Source organism: Stegodyphus dumicola, chromosome 3, assembly GCF_044657685.1.
Source record: "Stegodyphus dumicola isolate Sdum_Otavi_A_Nest chromosome 3, ASM4465768v1".
NCBI classification, from domain to species: Eukaryota; Metazoa; Arthropoda; class Arachnida; order Araneae; family Eresidae; genus Stegodyphus; species Stegodyphus dumicola.
Genome location: NC_140770.1, coordinates 156,099,666 through 156,112,375, shown reverse-complemented (window position 1 = coordinate 156,112,375; position 12,710 = coordinate 156,099,666). Strand labels below are relative to the sequence as shown.

Here is a 12,710-nt window from a genome sequence, read left to right as displayed (position 1 = left end):
ACTGAACACTTTCTCCAACAATCTACTAGCCGAAATACGCTTATGCTAGAAATTTTATGTAACAAAACTGCTTAATCATGACAAATATTAACTGCAAAATTGGGAAAAGTGCACAATCGCAAACTCCTTGCGCATTTTTCAGAATAGCACATACACATAAACCATTTACACATCGACTTATTTTTACTTAAAAAAACATCCCAGAATTGCACAAAAATGACATTGCACACACTCTTAACTTTATCCATCTACACTGCTATTTTCTCATAAATTACAAAAATTTGCACGAAAATGCAAAAACTTCTGTGAATCTTTAAACTCGGTAAAAAGCGCATATATGAAATTACCTGATCACGAAAAAGTATATACCCTTTCCAAGGATGAACATTTCCACATATAAAACAAATAAAATATACAAAAACTTCTACCTCTAAATTATCTATTATATTATAAATGCCACCAATGGATTCATACCGCAAACATTACAAATGGTTACAAATACTTAGAGTCAAATATTTAAATTATTTCCATACAAGTTTACTTCAACTGAAATGTATACCAAATTCCTACAAACATAAAATTCACAAAATAACTATCATTTAATTAAAATATCACTAAACCATGTACACGTCGACTTATTTTTACTTAAAAAAACATCCCAGAATTCCATAAAAATGGCATTGCGCACATTCTTCACTATATCCATGTACTGCTTTTTTCTCATAAATTAGAAAAATTTCACGAAAATGCATGAAAATACTCAACGTATTCTACTCAGATATATTCCAAAATACTACAAACACATAACTCACAAAATCACGATCATTAAATTAAAATATAATTAAAAAACACTACTTAAAAATAAATATGCACATTCATTAAATTAATAAAAATTAGATTACAATCCTAATTACTTTAAACTAAATCATTGCTAATAACAATTTTCCAATAATACCATATTAATTTATTTACTCCTTACATTTAGAACAATGCATAAAAATAATATCCTCAAATGATTAAAAATACTAACTTACCTAACCTTCAGAATCTTCATTACGTGGCACGCACACTTCCCTACAGAAAGAGTTCCAATCGGCTGCAGTACTACTGCTAATTTCTAAATCCAAAATCCAGTAGTCAACTGGCAGTCTATTCACCCAGTAATAAGAAATTAATAAAATTTCACCCATACTTAAACTATTTCAGCAAACCACGTACCCTTCCTTACACTCCGTTTCACAAAATGTCCATTTTCACCAGATTTCTTGCACCGCCATTCAAACTTATCTGTAATATCCTTCCTTTCACATCATCTCAACTTATTATCAGATAAATGCATTAAAAATTTAGAATTCACTTTACATAGTGCCATGCAATCCGAAAATTAACATTATTTCACACAACATACAATGAAGCTTAATACAAAATAATATAGTACAACAGTTTTCCAAATTCCCCCACTTTTCCGATTAAAGAACTATAATTTGTCCATTAATGTCACATGACATATCTCATGATCTCTCATTTCCCTCACACAAAATAATGTGTAATCAGAACTGAGTACTTCTCACATTATTACCAAAGTCCTAGGTAGTAACCTTTATCGCCTCCAAAATGTCCCCAAACTACCAGTTACCATATTCCAAAGATCAGCCCATTCTACAAGTCGAAGAGCAAGATGATGGCCACATTCTTTAGGTTATTTGGTGTAAGTGGAATTAATGCCCATCAATGGGGGGAAAAAAAACTGATTTTTTGATGGAGTTATCATCAGAATTAGTGAAACCACATATGAAACGGAGGCTTCAAAACCTAACTGTAAATGGAGAAATAAAAATGTGCTTCAGAGAGGGCTAGGAATTTCCAGCGGAATCTATTCTAGCCCAGATGTAACCAATACCCTTAAAAAGTGTAAAATATGTTTTATTTGTCTCCCTAGGCTAAGAAGAAAAATTACCTATCTATATTTCAGCTACAAGAATCAAATACATAATGAATGTGCTAAGATAATTTGCTAAAAATAGTGTTGAAAATGCTTAAAATAATGTGCCACAGTTTTTTTAATATTCTTTATATATTATACTTTTTTTTACATTATTTTATATAATCCAGGTTCTGTAAATAGAAAATTTATTAAATAGTTTAGTTTATATGCATTTGCAAGTAAGCAGTGTTTATTTTATTTGATTAAGCGGGTAAATGTTTACAATTGGATGCCCCTTGTGTTTTGGCGATTCTTTTTTGACGCCAAGATCAGCGCCAGGAAGGCACAATTTCAAGATGGCCGCTACACAAAACCAAAATGAGAAGTCAATGTAATTGCACAAACTCTGTGCCCATGTACACATCAATCTGTTTTCACTTAAAAAAAATCCCAGAATTGCAGAAACTAGGTATTGCGCACTGCCTTAAATTTGTCCATGTACACATCAATCTATTTTCATTTAAAAAAAATCAGAAAGCTAAAACAAAAATAAAACTATCATGGTAAAGAGAAATGAGGTTTCATCGGCAAAATTTTTTTAAAAAAATTGTCGCCAATCAAAGGGGCACCCAAGAGTTTCGTACTTTTCCGTATGATTTAAAAATTAAAATTTAATGCATTAATTTTAGAGTTTCAAAAAGAATTACTTCAGTATAACAAGCAAAGTAACAGAAAATAAACCTCTATACTTTAAGGGTTAAAATAAGAAACTGCCACAGAGTGAAGTATCTTCCATCCACCCTTTTTTTTTTTTTTTTAATAATTTTTTTTTTTTTTTTTTTTTTTAAAGCTATGAGGACGAGATTTGGTTTAAATGTTATATTAAGTATTTCTAACTAATTTTTAATAAAGCATATAAAAACACAAATTACTCTTTGCAAATATATCATAAGAAACATGACTGGTGTTTCATACAAATTACTGAACTAGTCGTTTTAAACGCTTCTAACGAACTACGTCACACATTTCGTTTAAATGTATCGCTTAACATAGTGCTTTACTACTAAATACTGAAACATACAGGACTGTGGGTAAGAATCATGAAATTCTGAGAAAATGAGTAGAATAGCTTATCTACAAGCTCCACCATTTTGGACATTACGGAGGCAATCAAGTGATAAGGAAAATTTCGACATATCAGAAATATTGCTCACATACATTAAACTTTCTTCAAACAATATCTGCTAAATGGACGTCATTAGATTTTAAAGAATGCAAACTCAGAATTACACGAAAATTAAACAACTACTTTTAAACAACGGGAATAGAAATACTATCCAGATACACGAATACACCCAGGAATTCTAAATTTGTAACTGAATTGTTAACTATTTAGAGAACAACAAAATAATAATAAAAACAGCCATTTTTGATACTCACAATTTGTGGTTCAGCGTTCGAAAGAACGTATCAAATCTAGTTTGGGACATTTTCCACTCTTCTCTACAGGTAACTAAATGATTCTTAACTACAGAGGTACAAGAATTCGTCAGTACAGCAACAATCTCGTAAATTCTACGTGACGAAACAGGAACAACGACGAAATATCACAACACGTACGTATTGCAATGACGATAACATACATACGTTGCCAAATTGAAGGTTACAAATTTTCAGACACGCTTCAGGTTTCAAAGCGTATGATAGTAGTATCAAGGCCAACTAGATATCTACAGGCCTGCTCCAATCTGATGATCACATGATCTGACGTCATAATCTTAGTCCTTCAATTTTGTAAGTTGGCATTGCTTCGCCGTAGGACTAGTGCTAGTGAGATAATTGTTTACATGTGTTTTTTCTTCTGAAAAATTTTGTATTTTACCGGAAAGTAAAATATTATATTGTGAATTCGAATTTATAAGAAAAAGTGTGTTTTAGAATGCCAAGAAAGTGTAGTGTACGTAAATGGCGATCAAATTACGATAGCAGTAATGAACATGTGTCTACTTTCAAATTTCCTTCGGATGCTGTACTCTCTCAGAAATGGATAAAAAATATTAATCGCAAAGATTTTGTAGCTGGCAAACACAGTAGTGTATGCATTAAGCATTTCGAAGAAGAATTTATCGTTCGAGAAGATAAAGCTGTTCGTGATGATGGAACGGTATTAGTAGTTCCTAGAACTATTCCAGCTTTAAAAAAAGATGCTTATCCAACGATTTTTCAAAACCAGCCATCTTATTTTTCGAAGAAATTTCCCACAAAAAGAAAAACACCGGAAGAAAGAGAAGCAGAAATTGATATTCGTTGTGATAAACAATTTGAACAGTGGAAAAAGAATGATTTTCCCGCGTAAGTATTTTTTTTTATGTACTTTGATAAGTTAGGTAAAAAATATCACAATGTCATGTTGTTTTCTTTCCAGATGTGAAAAAAAGGACTTAATAATAATCAAAATATGTTAAATACATTATAATGTTTCGGTTTATAGCTGGCATCTTTGTTCCTTAACATACAATGATGTATGCTAGAATTTAAACTATATAATTTTATGTTTTTGGTAATTCGTTTGATAATTTTCATGAAAAGTAAGACACCAATTGTTACTATTTTTATGAATTGTAAAGGTGTTAAACAAAGTAATGCTTTTCTTTATGTATTAATTATTATTCATTTTTAAGTTTTGTGAACTGTTAGGAATATAATTTGTGCATTTGATCAAGAAAAACTAACTTTTCTGTTGTTAAAAAAAATTTTTTTTGCATAAATTTACAAATTTGTGGGCAGTATAGCGATAAAAGTAAGTAAAATATTTACACAACTGAACATGTGGAAAGATGTATCCATAAATATAGGTATAGGTATATTTCTGTAATTCAGCTTAATTCAAGGCAATTTCTTTGAGATTCATAAATATGAAACGCGCATAAACTGAAATCACATCACTAAATTCACATAAATCTGTTTTATTTTATTAATATTTATTTTCTTGTTATTATAAGGTTGTTGGTTGTGAAAAGAATCTATTTAAACTTTCATTTAAAAAAATGCAACTTGTGACTATTTTTTTAGAAAATTATTTGCTATTGATTTCAGGTTAAAATTATTTTAAATTATTCTTTAATAAATTACAATATTGTGAATAAATCAGAAATATCACTTCTTAAAGGAAAAATTGGAAAGTACACCCAACAAGTTGCTAATAAAACCTAAACAAATTCTTGAAATATGCACAAACATTATTTTTAAAGGCTTTAATGTTATGCACATGCATTTAGATTTCGAACTATTATACTTAATGATGTTCTGTATGTAGTAAATTACGGATATCATCTTTATAACTTTAAAACAAAAAACTAACAATAGCGAAGCATTTCATTATAAATTTTATATATTTTTAGTGGAAAATACATGCACGGAACAGCTTAAAAACACGTACGTTTCACTGCCGTAATGCAATATTTTGAAGTTACAAACATGGACGCCGCTTGTTCGGTGTAGTTTCATTCCCCGATAGTGGAGGAAACTGCGAACCCTCCCTCCTTCTATTCTAACCTCCTTGTAATTCTATGTATTGAAGCAGCGTCTGGGTTAAGCTTTGCGAACTAAGTAAACTGATACATGCCTCACCGTGAGGAAAGAACAATTTCTCGACCTCACTATGATGCAAACATCGAATGAGTGAGTGACATATTTCTTTCAGTGTTATTTAACTGATGCATACAGGTATGTGTGATGTAATTTAATTGATATAACTTACACATGCTTGAACCTGAAGGAAAACAAATCTGTGTATAATGCTAGAATAAAAATAGCGAAAGAGTAAGTAAGATATTCTGTTCAGTTTTATTTAACTGCTGCATATGTTTTAATTTTGATTCCATATAACTTGTTTTTAATTATAAGAGAAAGAAAAATAATTCAATATTGAACACATATTTTGAGTATAACAAAAGTATTTTAAGAAACAACCTTATAAAAATACATTAGTAATTAAAAATATTTAATTTGTGTACAGTCTGAATTTAAATTAAGATGTGGTGGTGTATTTAATTATGGTAAAGCACACTAGAGCTATCTGCGTAATAGGTGTGATGCCTTTGTGGAGGACTTTCTCAGGGAAACTGGTTCGTATACACGTTACACATAAGGAAAACCACGAAAACGCCCATGCAGCCAGCCCGTTCGCGGGATTCGGACCGAACTACCAGTGTTCAGCGACTTTACCGCTCGGCCGCTGGTGGGCCGAAACTAAGATGTAGGGTAAGTTTATTATTATTATTATTGTGCGTATATGTGTAAGAAAATGTATTTTTATTGTTCCATTTTGAATGTATGGAAGGAAGAATAGGATGCCAATATCGAAGATTATTTACTAAAGCAAATAATCACGTCAGGATAAATGTTATATAGAAATCTTGGGAGTGTAAGGGATTATAAGAGTACTTTTAGATTATACTGAAAATATATGCACTTCTGCTAAAATCTGAAGTGAATCAGTATGAAGTGACTTTTCACTTTAAAAAGAATGTGATAAGTATACTATTTAAAAGTATAATGACGGATATTAAGAAATTTGTAGAATTTTATGGTATTTAAATATGAATTTGTTAAGTCAAATCTTTTTATGTATATTTTTGCTTGAGATATGTAATTTAAACTGAAAATAACGATCATATATTTCTCATGGAATGTCAAAGTTCATTTGTATTAAAAAAAGTGCATGAGCAATGAAAATAAACAGAATAATACTTTTTGATTATGTTTTTACGTCTTAGCAGTTATGCCATCATGTGTTCTGTTCAACAAGATTTATTTAGTGCAAACAATACTACGAAAAATATTCAAAAATACCTTGTTTTGCAATATTTATTTCCCTTAATTAACTTAAATATCGTTTTTCATTTTCTAATGCTTTCCTTTACGAAAAGAATTTAATGTTTACAATTATTTTCAGCATTCGTACGAATTCTGTGCATAAAATAAACATTTTCTTTAACAAAATACTTAATCGGAAAGTATATACCCGGTATTTCCGGTGTATCTACCACATATAAAATGATCATTTTGCTTTAGTTTACATTTTTTCCATTACCAAAATCATGTAGCAGACGCGTCGGCCGATGCGTCTTGTCTCCCGGGTGACGTCACTACCAGCAACCAATGGCACGCTTTTTCCGTTCCTGGCCTAACCTTAGTATATTAAAGAACCTTGCCTGTAGATATCTAGTTGGCCTTGGTAGTATTCATCGATTTCTAAAAAACGTTAAAAAGTAATACATTATTAATAATCATCAATTCCGCTTATATTTTAGGCAACATAGACAGAAGTATTTTGATAAATATGTTATGAAAGGATAATTTTCAATTTTTTTTGTCTAATCTCTGAAATTCTACGATTACTTCTTTTCTAAAATCTCATTTTATTTTAAATTCATTCACTTATCGTTTGACTAACAATTTCGCTACCTCTATCCAAGAAAACGACTGTCATTTTATTTTTTCAGCTATAGCATCAAACAGAATATACAGGGCAAGTTTTATCGTATTATTACAATAATACAAAGTGTGGCAAATTGAATCCCTTGAAGCCAATAAAATCTAACTCAAATAAGATATGGAAATTTTGTTTTCATTCTTTGAAACTACACACAATGCCATTTTAAATCAACAACTTTTTTTGTTTTTATTTTAAAGAAAACATTTGTAGCGGCAGCGCCAAACAGGCGATACAGACTCAAAAACTCTGGAGAAAAGCGCCAATTGGCGAAACAGTAAACCTGCTTGACAACACTACGGGCTCACGGGAAGAGAAGAATTCTGTGTGTGTGCGTCTGTGAAACAACTCGTCCTGTGCCTTCCACGTGATATGTAACTGCGATCTGTGTTGTGACTGTACCCTTCCTTAAGCCATTGTTATGTATCTATATTACTTCTCCTTATTAAATATCATTCTTAATGTTAAATAGCCTATCTCAATTAAGATTGCTATTTTTCTAGGTAAGGTTATCTATACTTTTGTAGGTACGCGTTACTAGCGCGCACCTCATATCACTCTCAAGTGTTAACCCCCACTGTTTATGCACTCTTTCTCGGAAGTACAGTTAAACTAAAAACTCAGAATGGGATTTTCATAAGGCCCGTTCAGCGTATTTATCCACTAGAGATACAACTAGGTGAAAATTATTTAGTTGAAGAGCCTAACGTTAACGACGATAAGAAAAACGATCAGACTGACGTACAGCATATAAAACAGAAATTTACGTCGTCAGGACGGCTTGCTAAGAAGCCTAATGTACTAGACCTTTTTAATAGGATAACATATGTTTTTGAGTCGTTTGCCACTGACTCAAAAAGGGGGGAGGATGTTGCATAATCGAGAAAATATTGTTAAGAATTTTATTATTACTATTTTTATTATTATTGTCTATTTTTCAAAAGTGTGTTTTTGTTTTATTATTGTGTGAAGTTGTAACTATATGTCTTTTCTTGTGTGGCAACAACGCTTCTGTAATTCTTCAATTTGAACTTTTGGATGTGTGCCAGGTTTGATGGCGTAATGCTCTGGTGAAAGCGTCGATTGATTGTGTAGATGAAACATGTTGTTTCAGAACGTTATTTCTTTAAAATATGTAAAATAAATGTTTTGTTTTCTGAACTCGGATTATGCAAACGTTATTTAGTTTCAACATAAAAGTTTGGCGTCCGTTTGACAGGACGTTTGTGTGATTTCGAGTAGTTTTTGATTTAGGCGTTTTGTTAAAATGGAGTTGTTAAAGGCAAAACGTAAAAAGTGAACGTACTTCGTTTACGTTAACTACGAAGATTGTGGAAGAAGAATTGCCTACTTGTACGGATCATGAGAGATTGCAAGTGTTGTTGGGGCAACTAATTGACAAATTTGAACGCTTGGACAGTACTCAAAGCAGTGTTTTAGAACAAACCAAGGAAGCTGATTTTGAAAATGAATTTAATACGGCTGAAGGATACAGAGATTCCTTTATAGCTTTAAAGGTGAAACTTCAGAATAAAATTGGACAATTGAATTCGATGAATGTTACTACAGATATTGCTTCAGTTTCGATTTCGGATCCTAAAGAAAATAAAAACAGGAAGTTCAAACTTCCTAAACTTGAACTGAAAAAATTTTCTGGAGATGCAAGAGAATTTTTAGGCTTTTGGAGCCAATTCTCCAAAATTCATGAAGATGCGGATATTGTGCCGGAAGATAAATTTTTGTACTTATGTCAATAGCAAAAACAGAATGTGCAGTACTGGCTCAAAGGCAGCTCAACTTCTGAACAGTTTTCCTGTTACCGCCGCGAATTATCCTAAAGCTATCGAGCAGCTGAAAGAAAGATTTGGTAGAGAAGACCTTCTGGTGCAGATCTATGTAAGAGATTTGCTTGGGCTTGTTACAAAGAATGCTACAACAGGCAGAACGGCGTCGGACTTAGGAGTACTTTATGATAGTATAGAAAGTAAATTACGAGCGCTGGAAAGCTTAGGACGCACCAAGGAAAAGTTTGCTGATTTCTTGGGACCTTTAGTGGAGTCGTGCCTACCTGAGAATATTCTACGAGCCTGGGAGCGGAGTCGAACTTCTGAACAGGGACAGGAAAAGAGTTCTGAAAGAACGCTTGAAAAACTAATGTGTTTTTTAAGGCATGAAGTAGAATCGGAAGAAATGATTAGATTAGCACAATCAGGATTTACTCATTCTGTTAAGCGTCTTAATAAAAATGTTATTTCAGGTAATTCAGATTTAGCAACAGCTGCCGCGCTGGTAAGTACAAATGAAACCAGTAAAGGTAAGCAAAATGTTTGTATATTTTGTGGTAAGCCTCATATGAGTGCTAAGTGTTTTAAAGCTGAAAATATGAGCTTAAATGAAAAGAGGCAACTTGTACAAAAGAAAGGTGTTTGTTTTTCATGTTTAAGAATTGGCCATTTAAAAAACCAATGTAAAGCCAATATTAAATGCCCCATTTGCAGTTGTGATCATATAAAATTTATGTGTCCTCAGAATGTTAGTTCTGTAAAACAAAATGACTCTAAGTTGGATGTTTCCCTTTCTAATAATAGTAAGAGCGAGAAAGTTTATTTGCAAACTTTATGTGTTCTAATTAAAGTTAAAGATCGAGAGAGAAAAATTAGGATTCTCTTGGATTCGGGATCCCAACGATCATACGTTGGGGAGAAAATTATGAAGCGAATGAAGGCTGATCCTATTCGACAGGAGAAAGTAATTCATGGTTTGTTTGGGGGAAGGGAAACTGCGCCTGTAACCCATTCTGTTTTTGCTATTGACATAAGCAGTTTAGATAACACTTTTAGGTGTTGTTTTGAAGCTTTTTCTGAAAAAAAGATATGTGGATTTGTTCCAACAATCAAGAATGCTCAGATTATAGAGGAATTGAAAAGCAGGAAAATTGAGGTCAGTGACACATTTTGCGAGGAAAGTGAAATTGATTTATTGATAGGTGCAGATGTCATTGGTAAACTGTTAACTGACGAATACCTAGAATTACCCTCTGGTTTAACTGCAGTCAAAACAAAACTGGGTTGGACGGTTATGGGTAAAGAAAATGATACTGTCAGGGATAATGCCCTAATAAGTCTTTCGTTACATGTAAATAATGCTTCTTTGAAATCTTTATGGGAGCTTGAAGTTTTGGGTATTTCCGACCCGACGGAAAATAGTAAAACGAAAAATCTTCATTGCGACTATGAGATTGATTTTCAGAATAAATTATCTATTCGGCCCGATGGTAGATATGAATTGGAATTACCCTGGAAATGCGAATCTACCAATTTATCAGATAATAAAAGCATTGCTTTGACACGTCATCAAAAAATGATAAAGAGGGCAAAAGAAAATAATTCTTTGAAGGAATATCAAGAAGTGTTTAGAGAGTGGGAAAATTTAAATATTATAGAAAAGGTTCCGGAAAAGGAATTAAACAATAAATGCCACTTTTTACCACGCAGACCGGTTATTAAGATGAATAGTGAAAGCACTAAGGTAAAACCCGTTTTTGATGCTTCATCTTGTGAAAAGGGAAAACCATCTTTGAATCAGTGTTTATTGAAAGGACCTAATTTAATAGAATTAGTCCCTGATATTTTAGACAGAATGAGATTTTTTCCTATTGGTCTGAGTGCAGACATAGAGAAAGCATTCTTGCAGTTAGGAATTTCTCCGAAGGATAGAGATTACTTGCGATTTTTCTATCCAAGTGATGAGGGAGAAATAGTGTATAGGCACTGCAGAGTAGTTTTTGGGGTTTCCTGCAGCCCTTATCTACTAGGTGCGTCTATTAAATATCTCTTGGATAATTGTTCATCTGACTTTTTAGATGTGGCTGACAAATTAAAAAATTCGTTCTATGTAGATAATTGTATTACGGGTGTTTACAATATTGAGGGACAAGAGGATTTAATTCAAAAGGCCAAAAGTCTTATGTCGAGAGGCAGATTTAATTTAAGGGGATGGGAGAGCAATGTTGCTTCCAAATATACTACAAAACATTCTGGGGACACACCTCTTTTAGGAATATTGTGGAATTTAGACAATGATACTTTAAGGTGTAATATAAATGTAAATATGATAACTTGTGATACTAAGGTAACTAAGAGACGGATTCTGTCTATTGTACAATCAATTTTTGATCCAATTGGAATACTTGCACCAATAACTTTGCTTCCAAAACTTTTGTTACAAGAAACATAGAAGTTGAAATTTTCTTGGGACGAGGTATTGCCTCATGATTTTGTAAGTAAATTTTTTGTGTGGTTATCTGATATACTTTTGTTGAAAAATGTGGCAATACCCCGATTCATTGGAACCTTTGCAACAGTTGAATTGCATGTATTTGTCGATGCCTGCAAATATGCTTATGCAGGATGTATTTTCGCGAGAAGTGTTGATTCATGCAGTGTAAAACTTACTCTCTTAAGAGCAAAATCTAGAGTAGCTCCTATTAAGAATTTGACGATTCCTAGATTGGAATTAATGTCCTGTTGCATTGGATCCCGATTATTATATTCTGTTTGTAAAGCTCTTAATGATTTTGATATAAATGTAACTTTGTGGTGTGATTCCACAGTCGCATTATGGTGGATCAGAAATCCTGGTAATTGGTCGAACTTTGTAAGCAATCATGTTAAAGAAATTACTAAGTTGACAAAACCTGAATCATGGAGCCTTGTGCCTGGTAATATGAACCCAGCAGATGCGTTATCTCGAGGTTGCTCTGCTAAACAAATGATTAACTCGGAGTGGTTTAAGGGACCTTTCTGGCTAAGAGAAAGCCCTGAATTTTGGCCTACGAATATTGTTTGTCAGCCGAGCGAAGCTGACTTGGAAAAGAGGAAGGTAAAACTTATTAATGTTAACTTTTCAGAGGATACCATTCCTTGGTATGCAGAAAGAGTTTCTGATTATGAGAAAATTATTCGTGTAACCGGTTGGGTGTTACGTTTTATTTCTAACTGTAGGAAGAAGTCAAATTTGTGTAAAGAATCTAAACTAACTGTTGCTGAAATCATAAATTCCGAAAAGGTTTTGATTCGGTTGGTTCAAAGCTCAAATTTCCCTGACATTAGAGCTCTTAACCCACTTGATGTATTCATTGATAATGAAAAAATTATAAGAGTTAAAACTAGAATATTGGAACGCAAAGACAATTCTGAATTTTTAACACCAATTTTGTTACCGAGTAAATGTATCTTTACTACATTGTTAATTGAGTCAGTTCATAAGAAACATTGTCATGCTGGAACT

The 12,710-nt window shown here is 32.5% G+C and overlaps 2 protein-coding genes across 3 annotated transcripts in view; one reads left to right on the top strand and one right to left on the bottom strand.

Annotated features, from left to right (window-relative positions):
• The window catches only part of BI-1 (Bax Inhibitor-1), a 76,522-nt gene extending 72,970 nt beyond the window's left edge, over positions 1-3,552 (bottom strand). Inside the window, exon 1 of the mRNA XM_085813535.1 lies at positions 3,365-3,552. Coding sequence (XP_085669661.1) covers positions 3,365-3,414 — 50 coding nt within the window. The 5' untranslated portion in view covers positions 3,415-3,552. The remainder of the gene's footprint in view (positions 1-3,364) is intronic.
• Positions 3,553-3,664: 112 nt separating this feature from the next.
• LOC118192411 (THAP domain-containing protein 2-like) lies at positions 3,665-7,984 on the top strand. 2 transcript variants are annotated; one of them, XM_085813536.1, is made up of 2 exons: positions 3,665-4,276; positions 6,014-6,187. In XM_085813536.1, exons 1-2 carry the CDS (start codon positions 3,864-3,866, stop codon positions 6,072-6,074), a joined length of 474 nt encoding a protein of 157 aa, XP_085669662.1. In that variant the 5' UTR covers positions 3,665-3,863; the 3' UTR covers positions 6,075-6,187. The 2 variants fall into 2 exon arrangements, with proteins under 2 accessions (XP_085669662.1, XP_085669663.1); XM_085813537.1 differs by lacking the exon at positions 6,014-6,187 and adding an exon at positions 7,622-7,984 and having other exon boundaries at positions 3,697-4,276.
• The last annotated feature ends 4,726 nt before the right edge of the window (positions 7,985-12,710 follow it).